Source organism: Grampus griseus (assembly GCF_964374135.1).
Source record: "Grampus griseus genome assembly, chromosome: 3".
NCBI classification, from domain to species: Eukaryota; Metazoa; Chordata; class Mammalia; order Artiodactyla; family Delphinidae; genus Grampus; species Grampus griseus.
In genome coordinates, this window is record NC_139019.1 from 46,149,868 (window position 1) to 46,169,766 (window position 19,899).

The window sequence follows — 19,899 nt, forward strand, 5'->3', positions numbered from 1 at the left end:
ATGTTCTATGAGAGTCTGAGCACCTCATGATTCATCTGTTAGAATTCTATGAAATTGGTTCATTCTGGTAGAAATATTTCTTGAATAGTTAAAATATTCCTTTAGTGTGAGGCACCAACACATCTTAATGTCATTTTAAAACTGAGTCAACATTCTAAGTTTTCCCTTAACCTTCTTTTGGAAATTTACAAAGATCTAAGGCCAAGCAAACTGGCATGAGATGTCAGAAATGCACATGTGTCCTTCCCCAGGGAGTTTTCAAATAAAAGAAGACAAAAAGCAGAAGTCAAATCCCAAACCTCCCTTTTTCTTTTACTTATTAAATAGTTGTCATTCTCAAAGTTGCTGTGCTGCTTTTTTTGGTTTGTTTTTGTCTCTCAATGAAATCAGTTAGCAATTGTCAATGCCCTCATACCTGACTTCTTACTTGAGATGCTTTTATATTAACAAGAAATTTGTTTTTGCATAACCATTACTTTCTCAGACAGCATTTGGTTTTAAACATGTTTTACTTTTCATCCTCACTTGAGACCAATATTCTTTTTCAAGACAAACCCACCTCTGGCACCTGTCATGGAATTTTATAATTCTGAGCATTACCAACTGAAGGTGATATCGATTACTCACCATATCCAGGAATGCCTTCTAAAGGGGAAATTATTCACGTGCATCATGTTGGCAGATCTTCTGTCATTAATATTTTCCTTGTCTCGTATGTTACATGTAGTGATTTTCAAAGATGAATTCCAACTCTCCTGTTTGAGCAGCTATCATGGGCAATTATTGCAACAAGTACTGAATCCCCAAAAATCACCCCCCCCACAAAAAAAAACAAAGAGCAACAACAAAAGCCTTTCCAGGGTTTGAAGAAAGAAACATCACAGAGTACTGCAGGTATCGGTCCACCCATTTAGGTTCCACTAGTTAGTCAACACACTAAAATAACCAGTTCATTCGCTAATCCTAAATGGTGACAAATATTGTCCCAGTAAAATCCAACTGCCTAGAGTGGAAATTAATGCATCCTTGCAGGAAGGACTCTGGAATGTGGGAAAAAAGGAGTAAAAAGACAGTTTCTTGTTATCCTTGTTAAAGAAGTGTTAGAAGGGAAATGGGAAACTTCAGGTTGCTTTGCCATGCTGTCCTTTAGAAATGAATACTGCTTTTTCTTCTTTCTTAGACACATATTCATGTGTGGTCACTTTAACGCAGTGCTGCCTTCTGAGACGTGTCGGACAAAGACCTGGGCAGAGGGGCTAGCAACCATGTATAACCAAAAGCCAACTTCTCTCCCCAATCTCAGAATTGCTGGTTTTCAACTGCAAAAGTAGGAAGGCAAGGAGCAATTTCTGCTTTGCAGGACAGGATCACCATGAGCTCCCATCATGACTTCAGAAGGTGCTGTCAGGAGGAAATTCATTTCTGCTGCCTAACCCCTTAATAAGGCTGTCTGCTCTCTTTCAGTCAAATGACTAAGCTATTGATCCTTTCCCTGCAGAAACCCCTCTAATTTGTTGTTATCAAATCCATGTGCGGGCTTTTCATATTTTGCCTGGGAAAGAAATGAATTTTCACAGCTGCAAGTCAGACGTTGTCTAAGAATTTCTTCCCCCGCTGTCTTTCTCTTCTCTTTTTTCTCTCTCTTTTTACCCCCAATTCAATTTCCCAGTAGGTGTCATTTACTCAGATGCTCTGACAGCTTCTGAAAGATTCTCACGCCCGAGCTATACAGACCTTGCATGCTTTTAAAACACAATGGCAACAGGCTCCCACTGGGGTCCCCCAGCGCCGAATTTCCAGCAGAACCTTTGGAATCGTCGCAGCCGCCTCGTCTGCCCTGGGCTGTGCCTGCCGGCGGCTCTGAACAGCTCAGGACACTTGCAGGCTCCGTGGTACTGTACATTAACTCTGCAGCAGCCCGCTCGGCTGCAGAGGCAGCTGCCCGACAGGGGATGTGCTGGCGTCAAGGGGGCCCTCTAGGTGGGTTCCCGGACACTGCAGCGCGCTTCGCTCGCCTCCAAGGAAGAGCCGACCAAAGGGGTTAAAGGCACAGCTCGCCCCAAAAAGGCAGATTTCTTCTTTCAGTCAGTGATCACCAGGCAAGACAAGCTAAGCAGCGAGAAACCTGTAAATAACCTCCCAGGGAAATGACACATTGAACAAACAGATATTAAGGAGGGAGGGTTTTTGTCGGCTGGGTTTTGTTTTTCCCCTTTTTACCCAATGAAAAGAAAGGAAATCAAAGAAGTCCAGAGAGAGAATCTGCAAATGACAGGGTTTGGTCACTTCGACTCTCTTGTTTTTAAAACACACAAATGCTGGGGAGGGGGTGCCTTGCTGACTTGACGATCTGTAACCATTTAGCTACAGATGACCACACGGTCATTTTTGGACAGGAAATCCTCTGGAAGCCAGTTCTGCGGAAGTCGGTTATATTTCAGTTGCAATTGCGCATGCCATAAAGCTGCTTGTTTGATTAAGGGGTGTGTGGATTTGAGGCGTGCTGAGATAAAGCTTTGCCATGCCTACAGTGGCTGTTTTGCATTTCCTCAAGCTTCCCCCTTTGTTGAAAAAAATCTGTTCAACAATCCCCTGAAAGCACCCCATCGCTGTTGATGCCATTTTGGAGCAAGAATAAAATAGTAAACTCTTGTAATAGTAGGTTGGCAGTTAAATGGTGTTGGTTGGAAATCAGGAGGAGAATGGACTTTACAGTAGCAGTGTACTCAATATTAATGTATCACTTTTTACTTAGGTATTTAAAAAGCCTGTTATGCAATTGCTTATTATTAAATGGAATACTGGCAACATTTAATATATCATGCTATTATCTTCAGCTAGGATTTCCCCAGTGAGGCCCTGTCATAGCAGAAAACATTACACAGAGCTGTCGGGGCAGTGGGGCGTGGCATTTCCCACAAAGTCAAAACCAGGTATAAAGAAATTTGGTCGTGAAAACTGCCATGATTTGGGGAGTTTTCATTTTGATCAAACGATAATCCTAATGAAAGTATTCCTGGCCAGAGGAAGAACTGAGTGATTCATTTAAAAGCAATTTGAACTTGTAGGTTCAAAAAGATGGTACCACAGCTGAAAAGGAATTTGAGAATATTTCCTGGGATTTCCTGTAGCCTAGGCAGTATCCTCACGACCTCCTTTTGCTGAAGGGAATAAATCTCTTCCATAAAGTCATTTGTGATCTGAACCAGAAGACTTCAGTCTGAATTGTTTTTAACAAGCTATGAATGCTTGAACCAAGCATCACTGAGTAATTCAAAATTTGATATTACAAGAGATATTTAAATATTATTTAAGAGCAAGGAACACTTACAATGTCCCAGCCTCTGTACTAAGTGCTACACATTATTATCTCATTTAATCCTCACAACAACACTATCAGGGATGGAGTATTATTAGCCCTGATCTACAGATGAGGAAATTGTGGCACTCTAGGATTAAGCAGCTTGCTCAAGGTCAAATATCTAGTAAGGGTCACAATATGAACCAAGAAAGTCTGTCTCCAAAGCCTGCCTGCATTACCACTATATTTTGGTGCCTCTGTACATAAGAATACCATCTTGCATTAGTGCTATGCTTTCTAAAATTTTATTTTTTCAGGTATTATTTTAGCCTCACAGAACCATGCTGAGCAGAGTAGGACATTTATTATGACAACTTTGGAGATGAATTTCCAAAATGGTAGTATTTGCTCATCATCACAAATCATGTTAGTAGCAGATGTGGAAGAAAATTCAGATTATTTGATGATTATTTGACAGGTTAGTGTTCTTTGATGATGATGGTGATGATGATGATAGGATGATGGATATTAACCTATTTCAAAACCCATAGTTAGTTCTCACACTACATTAAAGAGTAGGTCTCCATGGAAAGTAGCAAATACAAAGATTTTTTAAAATGATATAGAAATTTATTTTCCCTTGTAATAAACATTTATTTGAAATTTCCTTATTTTTTACTTCATTCTACTCTACCCTGTTTGTATGCCAAAGTGATACCCATGGGTGAAATAATACCAAAAATATCTCTGAATCTCTCTCAATTACCACACAGTTCAACATTCAATACTTGTTAGCCATGTTTCCATTTGTGGGCAATGATATAATAAATCACTTTAAAAATTTTTTAAATGTAAATAATTTAGTCATCGGCTTACTAGAGGAAATGTAAACTTAAAATATATGTAAACTAAGAGGAGATTTCAACTGAATATTTTTAAAGTAAACTTTTCTTGGCTTTTTATTTCTATTTTTATAGGTGCAACTGTCTAGAATAAGGTATAAATTAGAAAGAAAGGACACACAACTGAGAAGCTATGATAAATAGTAGAAAAGCCAAATTTCTGCCTGAGGGACAACAAAGAAAAAAACGTAGTTTACTTCACAGTTCAGGGAACCAAGATTACACATTAATAAGCAATCCTAAACTGAGTATTTTGAAAACTCAAGGTAACAAACATATATAAAAGAATGGGCTTGCTTAGAGAATAGAAATAGCTGATTTCCAGCATTTTTATTCCATGTATATTATAAACAGGGTCTTCAGAGTTATGACCACTATTTTACAAACTGATACTTCACAAGACTTATTTAATATTTCACAAATGTGTGGTCTTCATGAAACAACATTTGGGCAGAACTAATAGGTTGGTAATTTGAAAAAAAAAGTTCTCAAAGATGAATAATGTTGATGGACTAGGGTAATACAAGTCTGTTTTTTCTACTAAAAGGTAATCATCTTTTCATGGAAGTTCTAAGAAATATAGGAGTAAGCATAAAAAATTAGTTTTATGGCAGATCCCAGCCCCATCATTTCAATCAATAAAGGAGCTCTAATTATTAGCAGGACACCACAGATTGGCACAAACTTCCTACAGCCATGGTGTAGGCTCAGCTCTAACAACACAAAGGCTAGTCATCCTCTCCTTTTTAAAATTTTAATCCCAAGATAAGCACAAGAGTATTCCGGTCTTTCAAGGATGGACTCACATTAACTATCCTCATAGGAGACTGATACAAGAAAAAAATTTAAAAACAGGATGCCATTTTATTGATAAAGTGTAAACTACAAACTCCGAGCAAACTGACTACTCTAACATTTTCATGAAAGACTGTTTACTGTACTCAAAGTCAGAGAAGAATTAACTAACCAGTGTCCCCATGCCCTTTTCCTATAATTAAAGTCTCTTTCTGCCATGGCTAGGGGGTTTTGCTCCCAAGGGTGATGGTGTTCAAACTAAATTCCTGGGAGTCCTGTGGTTTGGCAAAGTTGCCTCAAGCCAACTCAGGGCAAAGGGAAGACCAACTACCTTGTACTGTTTCAACCAGAGCCCCTCTGCTTTTACCTGTTTTATATCTAGGTTTGGTTTGAAAAGGGGAGTTCTTTAAAAAATGTTTACAAAAACATAAGAGTAGGAATACAAAATTAACACTCTCTAGGCAAAGTCTTACCCCTGTATTGTCAGTTTCAGGACTCCATTCCTTTCAAACCCCTTCAATTTCACAATGAATTTAAAACAAATCGCTAAGTTATATCTTTATGCTAACATAAGCATAGCATAATAAAGACACACCCTAGTCCAAACCTTGTGTGTTTCCTAAAACTCTTTATAGTCACTTATCTGTACAGTCACTTATCTGATGTAATGACTTAACTCATTGATTTTCCCGAGTTTCACTTTCAGAATGAAATTTTAATTTCAAGTGTTAAGGTGTATCTTTCGGTCACCATCACATTTTGCTATAACCAACAGCTACTATCAATGATTGCCTCTTAAATAACTTGGGTGAAATAAAATGAAAACTCCTGTAGGTTTAGATATGGACAAGGGTCTAAAAGGTATTCTATGATTAATCTTCTAGGAATCCTAATTGTCATTTCAGATATTTTAGAGAAGCTTCCCATTCTTTCAAGAGGCTGGTTAACTTTTGCATAAAAATATTTATATATACAAATACCTCTGCATAATTTTTTAACACGTTCTCTATATTAGCAGTATGAGTATGTTATAAATAGAAGATAATTAGAAGATACAGTGACTTGGATATCTTGGGGGATATGACTTTTTCACCAAAAGCCAAAAAAGCAAAATATTTTTTAAATTGTCTAATAAAAATGAAATTTATGTGTACTTTTTGCTTATGCATGTGCACGTGTGTAAATATACATATTTTTGTTCTATGTATTATATATATCATCAATTAATAAACAAGTGAGAGTAGCATCCCAGTACACAGAATGAGACCCAAGATGACCGCACATTCCCCACCCCTACCTCTGAGTAGGAAAAGAACATTCAAGACCAAATCCTCTCTCCCACCGCTGCAGAAAACCAATCCCAAGCCCAACAGTGTCTTTCTCTGTGTATTTATAACACCAAAAACGTTGCTGGCACTCAGTAAACAAACGTTAACTAATGACCATGTTGATAGTGATGACTTCCCACTTCTGGCAAATTCTAGCAAAGCCTGAAGGCACACTGTTCAGCACCTTTATAACTAAAATAAGAGGAGCTCTTTATGAAGCCATTGGTTTCAACCGCTAAGAATCAGGGAACTGGGTCATGTTTCAGCAAGTTGCTAGTTCATTCAATTTCTACATGTTCTTATGACCAAAAATACAACCACCAACAGAAAAGTGAAAAAGAAATTCATTAAACGCCCATTTTGATCACCTAAAACCAACAGATGCTTTGATGGAAATTTTCACGATTTAACTTATATAACAAGTCATTTTGGATCATATAGCCTAAACTTAAATCTTCTCATCTTAAATGATAAATAAACACATTTACAAGACAAAATTCTCATACCATCAAACACAATACATTTCATAATTGGGATATTTAGAAAGCTTGCTAAATTCCACTTTTAATATCTTTGAAAGTAGAAGTGTTGGAATAACTAATGCTAGGATACAGAGAAAGCACTTACTATTGGTTACTCAAAAATCAAATGTGGAAAAAAATCTACAGCAAGTTTGAAGAAGAAAAAGTCGAGTTTGTATTCTTTCTTAGAGTCTCAAGATGTGAGCCCTTAATTTCAGGTTCTGCCTTTCACTTTTTGTGTAATTTTGAACAACTCACTAAAACTCTGTGAGGCTCAGTTTCCTTATTGTAACAGAAATAATAGCAAACTTATAGGTTATTATAATTTTTAAATTTCTGGGGTAAATTATAGAAAACACTTTGTAACATGAAGAGAGCTCCTTAAATGTTGCTCACATATACTTTTAATTCAATCACTAGAAAATGTAATAAAATATAGATTCTTCACATGGTCTGCAATTTACTTAAATTAAAATGGAAACAAAAATGGAAACAAAAACCAATAAGATAGTATTGGAAGTCCCTTCTGAAATGGAATTATATTTCATTTCTACCTTAAACTTTTCTAAAAGCTTTGTATCATATTTGTTTCAGAAATTTAAAGGAGTAAAAATATTTCTCATGTAATAAGATAAGACCCAGCTTCAACATACACCCATGTTTCTGGGATAGTATAGATTTCTAAGAATGACTTGGAAAAAATATCTGAAATACTGGTAGGTGAAAAAAAAAACCCCTCAGGTTTGCAGCCTAATATTTTTAATATGAATTATTTAATATGAATTTAAATATGCATGTGAATATAAATATATATTTATGCCAATGTAGAGGAAAAGATCTAGAAGGACTGACAAACTAATCACCTCTGAGATAAGGAAGTAAAAGTAGGCCTCGTTAAAAAATGATTTTCACCTTTTACTTTACATATTTCTGAATTGATTAATCTTCTTAATGAGAATATTTCCATGTATTATTTGCATAATTGAGACACCAATGAAGAGAAAAATATACCTAGTATTTATTAAGGAAGAATAGTCATTTATAGTTAATATCAGTGTATTGGAATATCAAACCCAAGTTTCTAATATTTGTCAGATAGAATCTCTGGTAGACTTGAAATATCTAACGTCAAACCTCAAAACCGAACAGTTAAATTCAAAATGTATATTCAAGAATTCAAACATTGCACTAACATCATTAGCTAAATCAATATCAAGTCTTAAAAAGAGAAACGAATAACTGATTTATTCTTTTTCCACGCCCATACAAACACTGTAACTGGGGCCAGAAGCAGTACTTATTCAGAGTTGGAACCATCGACATTAAAGCTATATCTACTTGCAAAATGAAATATCTGATCGCACATCTTGATAACAGGATGTGTTTATTTTACTCCAGTTCAAATACGTAAGTATCTGCAAACTTGAAGATTTCCTAACTCCTTGATTCTGATCCTACTTTGTATCTGCTGGTATATTTCTTTTAAAAAACTTAAGGTAGTTACGTACCTACTATAGTAGTAGTATTGGGTTGGCCAAAAACTTTCATTTGGGTTTTTCCGTAACAACTTACGGAAAAACACGAACAAACCTTTTTGGCCAACCCGATATACAGTATATATGTTTTCTGGTCCAGGTAAATCCAAGAAATTATTTTTACCTACTTTTAGAATGGAATAGGATGGATGGTCTACCATTTGTATTTTCAATCTAATTTATTGTTTCTTTAATATTCTGGCAATGAATCACTCTTGGTCCTGGGTTTAAGGGCTCTTTTAATTGTAAATTTGGGAGGGTATATTTTCATAGCCATTTTCATAGGAAGTTAAAAGAAGCTGCATCAAAATCTGCAAATCACATGTCATTTAAAATTCAAAGACCTCAATTGCTGCTTCCAATACACACACACGCTCCCACTCACACACCACTGACAGTTAACTAAGTAAAAGAAATTATGACTATGATATTTACAAATTATATGTATATATTTATAACGTAGATATTACATATACATATAAAGACACATACATATGTATAGTTATTTCAACACGTATTTACTGTATGAGGACATTGCTACTCCATTTTTTTCTTCAGTTAGCTTTGAAATAGAGGGCTAATGATCATCATAAGAAGAGAAATTCCATCAGGGCACTGGGATTTTTTTGGTTGGTTTTGTCCCTGTGGTATCCCCAGTGCCTAGAATAGTGTCTGGTGCATAAGAAGTGCTCAGTGAAATATTTGTTGAGTGAATAATTATCATAAATGAATCAATCACTATACCAAACATGATTATTTTTGTCTGCCTACAGCTGTTTCTAAAGAGCTTTCCTTACCTACACCCTTATTACCCTTCTAAAACCTCACTGCAACAGGTATGAAAACTTGACCCACTGGCACCTGATTCATTCACTGGATAGAAAACATTAATATTGTATATTTGGAATGTGAATGGTCGTAAGAAAATAGGGAATCTAATCAGTTCCAGATGAGCTTGAACCAAAATGTTATGTGGACTTAGGGGCTGAAGGCATTTTGGGTCAAGTGCAAACTAATGACTAAGGAAATTGTAGCAATTACAGATAGAAGCAGGCAAAGAGCTGAAACACAGAGACAAACAGAAATGGATGATTATATAGCCACAGAAAGAGGAGTTGCCTCAATTCTTGAGTTTTACAAATCCAACAAGACCCAGTTCCATTTTGTTTCCGTGATTTTCTGTATCTTTCCAGTAACTATATTCCCTCCTTTTCCACAGAAGCTAGTCTAAGTCAGTTTTTCTTGCAATCAAAATCTTGACTGAATGCGTCACCATATAAGAAATTTTATGTTGCTATTCATAAATCCTTTCCCTCCTCCACAAAATAAAGCAATTTAAAATTAAGGCTATATTGTAATAGTGAATTAGCCAAGTGAATTAGCTTGACATTGAATTGATGGTTAATCAAGGGGCTTAAATTAAAACACACATACACACACATACACACACACACACACACACACACACACACACAGAGGAATTAACAATTAATGTACCTACATCTACATCCACACGCAGGGATTCTGGAGAGAGCATTCTTTTTCTCTGACTGACATCTATTACACTTCCAGTCAAAATATTAGCTTCTTATTTTTCTCAAACCCCTTTCATCATTTTATTCACTGAATGTTAATTTGTTTCAGATAAGGAGGCAAAAGACAGAAAGAGAGAGAGAGAGATTAAGGAAGGGGGAAAATAGTGTGATTTTTATTAGCTTTATGGAGGAAGAGAATTTAGTACTTGAAAGGCATAATTCCTTTTTAGGGAGAAAAAAGGGCATTCATATAATTATTTTAAAATAATCATTTAACAATTTTAAAATATTAAAACATTGAAACCAGAAGTCAATATTTTAGAATAACTGTTTTAAAGTCATTTTGATATAATTAATTAAAACATTCTTTGCATTTGAGTGCAAAATAAATTCAAGACTAATTACTAAATCCTAGTTGCCTATTGTAGACAGATAACTCCTCCGTCACCTAGCATTTAATACCTTCTGCTCTGCTCTGTTTTTTAATGTTCTGACTTGGAGGAGAAACCATAATCCTGGGCACTTGAAACTACCAACTAGCCTGCCTCTCTCTCTAATTGGCATACTCCACCCCTAAAAGCATCACTACAGACCACACAGCTCACTTAACAGATACAAACAGGCAAACATAAACACCATGTCCAAAACTGAAAAAAGAAAAATACTAATATGTGATCTAATTGCCTAGTCATGTAGCTTATACTTTTCTCTATGGGAAGCACGTCACACGAGTAGGGAAGAAGTCAATGTGAATTGTAACATGATTTCATCTGCCATTTTTAGTTCTGAGGTTTGTAAAATGGATAAAGACACAAAAGAACTTTAAATTTTTCCACAAAATAAAGTAGCAAAGCTGATCAAACAGTAAGTTTACTTTGAGGATTTCTCCACTCTTCTCACTGACCCCTCCCCTTTAGATGGCTGATGGAACAGGTAGATGAGGATCTGAACCTTTGTCACCAGGATTCTCAGCAAGCTTCCGTGATTTTGGAAATGCCTGCTTTATTTTTAAAAGAATGGAAGTTGCACTGGAAGCAGGAACAAAGTTAATGAATAAACTCCTCACCTTTCTCCCTCTGCCCAACAAATACCCACTGATTAGAGGCACAGGCCATTTGGATGAGGCTACCATAGTGTGTCAAGGGTTGGAATATTTTTGTTCCTGAAGGAGAAGGATCAAGCCATTGTTGCAACCCAGAATCCCTGGTGACTTCTCCTCATGGGCTGTACCTTTTGTGAGCAAGTGACAATCCTGAACTCCCAGTCCTAAGGAGTCTGAAAGGAAGAAGAAGAGAATAAAGACAAGGGCAAGTGAAAGGCAGTGGAGTGGGCTACAAGGGCACTACCAGTAATACTAACTTTCCCATTTCCCTTGTTTTTCACAATGACTTACTGCTTCTTACACCTTTAACACAGATCTTCTTTGAGATTCTTCCACTGGCACATAGGTGTTTTAAAAATCAGAATATTTGCTGGACAGTGTAAATAATTTTCCTTTCAAATATTAGAGGATGATTGAAAGGAGAAGCATGCAACTAGAGATACAAATGTGATGTGGTATTGTCAGGATATTAAAAAAATGTTTTTAAAGAGTATTAATATTATAACAAAGTCATTGAAAATAAGGACACGTGATACGTATTAAAAACACATTTTATTTTGGTTTCTCACTACCCCTTTAAGTTTTATTTATGGAGAAAGTCTTATCACTTTTCTGGGCAATCTCAGGCAACAGAGAACTTTATATTCTCTTTAAACCATCAACTCAGATTCTATTCAGATATTAGAATGTCCCTTCCAGGGATTTCCCTGGTGGTCCAGTGGTTAAGAATCCACCTTCCAATGCAGGGAATGCAGGTTCAATCCCTGGTCGGGGAACTAAGATCCCACACGCTGCACGGCAACTAAGCCCGTGTGCCACAACTACTGAGCCTGCACACTCCAGAGCTTGCACTCCACAACTAGAGAGAAGCCCACATGCCACAACGAAGAGCCTGTGAGCCGCAATGAAGATCCCGTGTGCCGCAACTAAGACCCGACACAGCCAAATAAATAAATAAATATTTAAAAATAGATAAATAAAAATAGAATGTCCCTTCCAAACTGTAATCTGAAACTCCAAACTTGATTTAACTCACATCTTCCAGCTCCCAGCTGGGCCCACTGCAGACTAGCTGCTTGCAACAGGGTAAGTGGGTGAGGCAGCGGTAAGGTTTATCTCCCCCTCCTAGCCTGACTTCACAGCTGTTGGTACTGACTACTCTGGGGTCGGAGAGCATGGAGAGAGGTGATGAAAGGAAGGAGAAGATTTTTTTTTTGAACTGGCACTGTCATAAGATGGCAACTTGCATTGGGGACCTGGCAGATGTTGAAAGCTGCTTCTTTGTCTCGTGGGCACTTTTGTGGGTTCATCAGCCACATCCCCACTGGTCCCTCTGGCGACAACTCCTAGGACCCAGGAAGAGCTTGTGTTCAGAGTACTGCTGGTTCATCAGCCCCCCACCAAGCCCACGGTTTTCTAGGGATCCAATCCTTATAAACCCAAACCCTTGCTGTTGAAGTCCAAGTGCCTTTTGGCTCAGGGCCAGCTCTCCCTCACATGCGGTGTACACCCAGTCCATGGGAAAAATTCCCACCATCGAATCCTCTTTTTCTGGGTTTGATGTGAATGAGATGACTGCAGCCCCCTTTGAGGGAAGAGAGGGTAGGGCTCGTAGCACCACCCAGTTATCTCTTTCTATAAAAAATGAATAATAGCTTTTCATAAGTTGCACTTCCTTTCCCCACTCTGAACTCTGTTATTGCCTTGACCTGAGTTAAGGGCCCTGGTGTAAGTGGCCCAAATGTCATGAAACTGACTCTTGGCCACCTATTTTGAAACTTGGAATTTAGGACGGGCACCACACTTTGGAATGTGGCTATCGTACCTCACTGCCTTTGTTGAAACTGCGGTTTTAACATTTGTTACCATGTGATTAACACCATGGTTCCTTTACCATCGCTGATCAACCACTCAACACCCACCCTCCCTCTTCCTTGCTGGCAGAAAACCAATTATTTTTGCGGGAATTTACTTTTTGAGGCAGCTAAGTACTCAGAGAAAGTGACTCCCTGCCCAGCTCAGGGGTAAATCCTGAACAGTCTAATCCCATTTTCTGGCCAATAATTCCTTTATGTCCTAAGACCAAACTTCACCAAAGAGATATAAAATGAAGTCAGCTGAGATGACTTCTGGGAGAAGTGTTTCTTAAAAAGAGAAGCACAGGGCTTCCCTGGTGGCACAGTGGTTGAGAGTCCGCCTGCCGATGCAGGGGACGCGGGTTCGTGCTCCGGTCCGGGAGGATCCCATGTGCCACGGAGCGGCTGGGCCCGTGAGCCATGGCCGCTGAGCCTGCGCATCCGGAGCCTGTGCTCCGCAACGGGAGAGGCCACAGCAGTGAGAGGCCCGCGTACCGCAAGGAAAAAAAAAAAAAAAAAAGAGAAGCACAAGAAAGAAAGGGTTCATTTTCTACCTTTGGACCTTGTGCCTGGCTGGGGCCATGATCTTGTGATAATTAGGAGAGTCAGTCTGAGCAAAAAAACAACATGCTAAGAAGGCAAGTAGAACCTGGGTGATGTGCCTGAGCCTCTTAATTACCATCCCTGAAAACTAAATAAACAAATAAATAATACAAATAAATAAAACAAAAAGAGACCATCCCTGGAATGCTCTACCTTGGAATTTCATGTTATAAGACAATACATCTGCCTTATTTGTTTATGTTAAGCCATTGAGTTAGCAGCTCCAAACTTGCACCAAAGGCATCCTCCCTGAGAGACTTCAACATGAAACACTGATTATAATCCAGGGCACTTCTCAATAGGTAACCAAGTTAGAAGAGGGAAGCTTATGGTTTCTCACATTTTTTCTTTCTTTCTAAACAGCTGGTGAGTAAGCTCATCTGCCAAAACTAAACTTTTAAAATCAGATGTTTAATCCTCAAAATTGCTATTACTGAACTGAAACAAGTTGTGATAACTGATGACACCTGTGACAAGCAATGTAAATAAAAACAAACAAAAGCTATGTTCAATTTGCAAATCCATCATTTATCAGTAGGCTTGGTTCTCTCTTGGAGTTCACGAGGGAAACTAAAGAGGTTTCTTATATTACATGATATTGTCAATACTGAGGGCAAGGATCACATTCTAATCTTAGGAAATCAGAAGATGATGTGTGTGCCAGAAACCCCTTGGAAAGCGAAGCATACTTTCTGCTGAATTCCATTTAAAGGATCAAGCCAGGACCTATTTTACTAGTCCATATTATGACGTGGGTGTGCTTATTTTAAATCACTTTCAGAGAAACGCTAGGTGACTAATTTGTGACAACGATATGTTTGCAGACTAACACATTCATAAGAACAGCAGAATAATGAGCTAATTTTTGTAAAGTACAAGATGGAATTTACTGAAAGCCGGTGGCCTAAGCTATCATAATTGTCCCTTATACTCCAAGAAGACACTTCTAGTAAACTTGCTACCCACATCTTTGCTTTTGGATAAACAGGCCAAGGTATAACTAATCCTCTTCCCATGAAACTAAGTCTCTAGTATTTGAACACGCTTCCTATTGGGAGAACTTTCAGCAGTATGAAGTTCTGCTTTTTTTTGTTTTAACCTCCATTGTCTGAATGGCATCCCATAATGAGGCACCATTAGTCTTAACTGTTCTCCAGTCCATGCTGTTGTCATTGTTCTGTTGATGCTGTTTCTTTGATGGTTCATGAACATTGACGTGGATGCACATTTCTATTTGGATGGTCTCTCCCTTCTTCCTCTTTGTCTGCAAGCTCCAGCTCACTGATATGGGCACCCTATCCTCAGTACTGTCGAGATTGCCTTTTCCATTTTTTCTTCCTTTACTCAAGTTAATCCAAGGATGACTTGATCCCTTTTACCATTAGCCTCATCCTCCCGCCTCTAGTCCCCAACCAAAGCTTGAGATTGATAAACCTAAGTTCCAATTTTGCCTCTTTCTGTATTACATCTTCTAGGAGCCCTGAGTATAAACGAGCTAATTTGCCCTGCTAAGTTAATAGAAGTGTTACTGAAGAAGGTGTGGTTTGGTGGATGGAGCCCAGGTGTTTGGTATTATTAGACAGACCTGAGGTCTCTCATCACTTCATTCACCTTGGGCTCATTTCTCAACCTTCTCTGAATCTTATTTTTTTTTCCTCTGGAAAACAACAATGATACCTATTTCTTAGGTTTGTTTGGGATTACTATAGTACAATGACTGTACATGGGAAGGTATAGGTTAACCACTTAACACATACAAGAAATCAATACATATTTGTTGCCCTTGACCTCCTCAAATGTTTGCCATCTAACCTGCTGACTTCAACGGTGGGAATGTTAAATTTGGGAGGAAGAAAAACAACACTGTAGAAATATGAAAAAGCTAAATAGTATAGGCTTCTCCAGCAATGACTAATGCAAAGTGAGTTAGCAGAGTAGGCTATAAACATAGCCATCGTATGATTTTTGTATCATTTGCTTTAAGGAGAACCTATAAATTAATTAGAATAAGACCAACAACCCAAAAGACAAATGGGAAATGGATGCAAATAAACATCCCATAAGGAGAACTGCAAATAGCCAATAGCCATTTGAAAAGATATTCTATCTCACTGATAACCAAAGGAATAAATTCAAACTACAATGAGAAATTCTGCCTATCACATTGGTAAAAATGAAAGACTAAAAATATCCAGTGATGGTGAGGGGGTGGGAAACAGGTATACCCAAAATATTTGGTGGAAACACGGATTGGAAAGATCTTCTTGTAGCACAAATGAGTAGACTTTTTTTTTTTTTTTTCTTTTTTTTGCGGTACGCGGGCCTCTCACTGTTGTGGCCTCTCCCATTGCGGAGCAATGGCTCCGGACGCGCAGGCTCAGCGGCCATGGCTCACGGGCGCAGCCGCTCCGCGGCATGTGGGATCTTCCCGGACCGGGGCACGAACCCGTGTCCCCTGCATCGGCAGGCAGACTCTCAACCACTGCGCCACCAGGGAAGCCCCATGAGTAGACTTTTTAAAATGTAAAACCACATAACTTTGATTTGCAGGAGGCTATCCCACAAAAAGGATTCCTATAGTGCAAATACACACACACACACACACACACACACACACACACACACACACACACACACACACACACACACACACACACACACACACAAGGATATTCATTTGGGAACTGTTGACAGTAATAAAAGGATCCTATTTCTATCTCTCTGACCAGATGCTGAGTTCTTGGAGAAGTTGTACCTTTCTCTCTCCTCCCTAATAACTTCCAAGCCTCCAAACATTTAATAGGGTTGAAGACGCTTAAAAATGTATACTAACAAAGACAAAATACTAACAAATGCTCGAGACATTTTTAGTATGTATAAAGACAATGATATAGATATATAAAATGTGTGGGTGATTTGCTGTTTTCAGAGCTAAAAATAAATAATAATTAGGGATCCTAAGTCCAAACAGATTTTTTCTATCCATTTAAAAATTTTGAAACATTTAACAATATAATTGATATTCAGCTTTCCAATCCTTTGTAAAATATATTTATAATTTTGATTATTATTCTGTTTTATGTCTTTCTTGCTTTATATCTCCACTGCCACCCACCATGGTAACTGCAAAGTTTTGCTTTGCTTTGCTTTGCTTTGTTGCCACACTTTCTCCAACATCTGAAAAACATAAGGAACACTTATTATAAGCCAAAATTGATCTCATTTACCCCAGGAATACAAAATTTCTCAAATGAGGGTATGAACTGTTACTACAACTCTTGGGCCCTGTTCTTTCTATTAGAATCTAATTTTCTTGCAATATGGGATGGGGAGAGGGAGATGGTGTCTTTCAAATACAAAGACCATATGCCCTTAATATCGTCAGCAAAGAGTGCCTCTGGGTCACTTTTACCAGCAGTGAAATTGAGCCTCTTCAGTCACACCATCTGGACCAAAGTGGCATCGTTAAGTGCATCCATTAGTGAGCTGTCTGACCCAGGCCATGAAACAGACTAAATGGAACTAATCCAACAGAAACTCATTAGACTGGTAGGCAGCCCAACTTGGCTATTTTATTGTACTGATAACTAAGATCCAGGCTTTAAAATGAAACAGTGCCTTCTTTCTCAAGGAGAACTATACTCTTTTGACAGAAAACATATATAAAACTCCTTTCATCAGTGTGAGCCCCAAATCAGCCTGGTGTAAAGGATGTATCTGTATAGCTCCAGCTATGTAAATTGAGCTGAGTTTCTCAAAAGAACGTCATATTAATTGAAACATTAGCATAAGAAACGAATGAGCTTCCTTCCACACAGCATTTAGAACTTTTGGAAATGAGGGGAGAAGGATGAAATAAAGCTAACATTTTTGAGTCCCTTTGATGAGGAAAGGTTTTGTGCACTGAGTTTTACACAAGTTATTTCTTTTAATGTTTGTAATAACCCCATAAAGCTAGTATTAACACCGCCCACTTTATAGGTGAGGAAGCTAAAAAGCCTAGAAGGGGTTAGGTTATTGCTCATGGACCCAGAAAGTAAGTGTCTGAGCTGCGACTGGACTCCCAAACCACTTTGCCCACGGTACTGTGAGAGCAGCCTCATGCTGTGGATTTAGACCTGGCCGGACAGGACTGTGGGGAGGGGTAATTATAGAGAGAGTAGATACAGTAAAAACGATCATGAGCTGTGTAGCTAGTAAGTACCAGACACAATGCTAAACACTTGACTTGCTGCTCTCCATTTAATCATCCAGAAAAGTACCACTAGTCTGTCCATTTTACAGTGAGGAAACCAAAGCCCAGCATAGTTAAGCAAGTCACCCAAGCTTTCACAGCTAGTTAATAAGCCTTATGGGGAGTTCATAATATTTCATTGCTTCTTTTCCCCATACTTATCTTTTTTTTTTTAATTTATTTCTTACAGAGAGAAAAAACAAGTGACTTGTTTTGCAGTTTACTGATTCCGTACATGTTTGAGAGTTCTATTGCCTTTAATTTAAAAGATAGCCAAAGCTTCCCCCTACCTTTGAGATGCCAGGATGCTATTTGGGGATGTTGGGAAGCACTTTGCTGACGTCCTGCTTATGTCAACAGATATGCATAGAATTAGGCTGCGGTCTGATTGCTAAACCCATCAATGGCTTTCTAAACCGTCATCCAAAACATCTTGTTTTAGTTCCTCCATATGCAAAATTAAAAGAGCTAGGTGCCTTTGTTTAAAAATGCTAATATATGATTTGGCAAAGACATATTTCACATTGTCTCTTTGGCTGGCATTTGGGGGTTTATTTATGTGGCACTGAGTGAGCAACCAGTGCCCAAGCCCCTCCCCTTTCCTATTTATTATCAGGCTACTGCAGTGCAGAGTTGAGACATCTGATCATTTAGATCATTAAAAATCAATCCAATGACCAAACATTTCTGTACATTTCAGAGAAATGACAAAAAGTACTGTATTAGATTGCTATTAACTGGCTCTGAGTTTTCTTTTTACAGCTGCCAGGAAAGTCATTTGGTAAAATTGATTAAACCAGCATGCCAGGGGGAGAGAGGAAAAGAGCAGAGAAATGTAAACACAGCGGGCTGAGAGGGGAGGGTGATGTTTTTCTTGGGAATGAAGTGAGATGTCACTGGGGGAAGGAAGAGGGGGCGGGTAGGAGGAGAAACCTTGCATATAATGAGCATACTATAATTTGGGGTATAAGAGATTCAAGATGGCAGGATAAAAGCAAACAAAATGCAGGAACAGTAGAGGCAGAAAGAATGAAGAACAGGTGAGCTATCCATACGCTTCTAACAGACTGTCTGCATTGGTCACACTGCATGGTTTGACTGAATTAATCCAAGAGACATCACTGGTACCATGGTATGAAACTGATTTGAGGATTTCAATAAACTTTCAATACCAGGAGAAGGTAGGGAAGAGTGCCTAGTTTCCTGCACAGTAGGGTTTATTTCTGTATGAACAATTAACAAAGAAAGGAAAATAAATCGCCCTACTTTTGCTCAATAAAACCAAGAGTGCATAAAAATTCACATATGCTTTCCCCTATTTGTTATTGTAATGGCTATGCATAATCTCTCCTTCCAAATATGAACTTCCTTCCCCTTAAAAAATTGTATTTTCCCTCTAATATCTTTCAATGATTTCTTGATTAACCCCAAAGGAATACTGGTATATGAAATCAGAGTGCTGACAAGGATGGACTGTAATGTGGGGTTTCTGCAACCATGCCACAATTTCTAATTCCTCCCAGTGTCCTATTTAAAGTCACACTTAGGTCACATAGCTCATCCTTCTATAGAAAGGGGCAGGAAAAAGTATCAAGTATCTATTTGCTCTTATTTGCTATATATTATGTCTGCTAACATTTGAAGTACAACCACCACCTAAACACAAGTGACTTAAAAATAGCACTTAGAACATAAATAAAGCAAATGTTCTGTGGAAGAGTAAATGTACTTCCTTGGATATGGGACATAGAAAATGATTAAGATACAAGACTATTTAACTGCATAGAAGACCAACACTAGTCTAAATGAAGTGACCCCTTAGAGAGAAATTCTAAATTATATTTGCTCTGTGTTGGGTACACTGCTTGGCAGAAGCTGCGATTCAGAAAGCATTTATTTGTAGCCATGGATTTACATGGGGCGTGAGGAGCCTTCTTGAAGGACAGTGCTACCTAGACTCCAGGATGGTCCTCAATTACCTACCGCCTGGTATGCACACCTTTGTCTCTTCTCCCACACAGTACCAGGGTTCATCATCTGGCAAAAGGTGACAGCATGTCACTTTCAAGATAAGATTAAAAAACACTGTGGCTTCTACCTGTCTTGGGATGTCTCTTTCTCTCTCATCTCTCAGTCTGGGGGATGCAAGCTATCATATTAAATGCAGCCCAATGGAAAGGGCCACAT

The 19,899-nt window shown here is 38.3% G+C and overlaps 1 protein-coding gene across 2 annotated transcripts in view; it reads right to left on the bottom strand.

Moving 5' to 3' along the window:
- The window catches only part of PDE4D (phosphodiesterase 4D), a gene marked incomplete at its 5' end in the record, with an annotated part of 1,122,552 nt that overhangs the window by 560,967 nt on the left and 541,686 nt on the right, over window positions 1-19,899 (bottom strand). The window contains one exon of one of the 2 annotated variants that reach the window (XM_082650738.1): window positions 628-1,886. The exons of the other annotated variant lie outside the window; for it this stretch is intronic. Within the exon in view, the coding sequence (XP_082506864.1) occupies window positions 628-674 (47 nt within the window). Of the gene's footprint in view, window positions 1-627; window positions 1,887-19,899 lie in introns of those variants that run through there. 2 annotated transcript variants of the gene reach the window in all.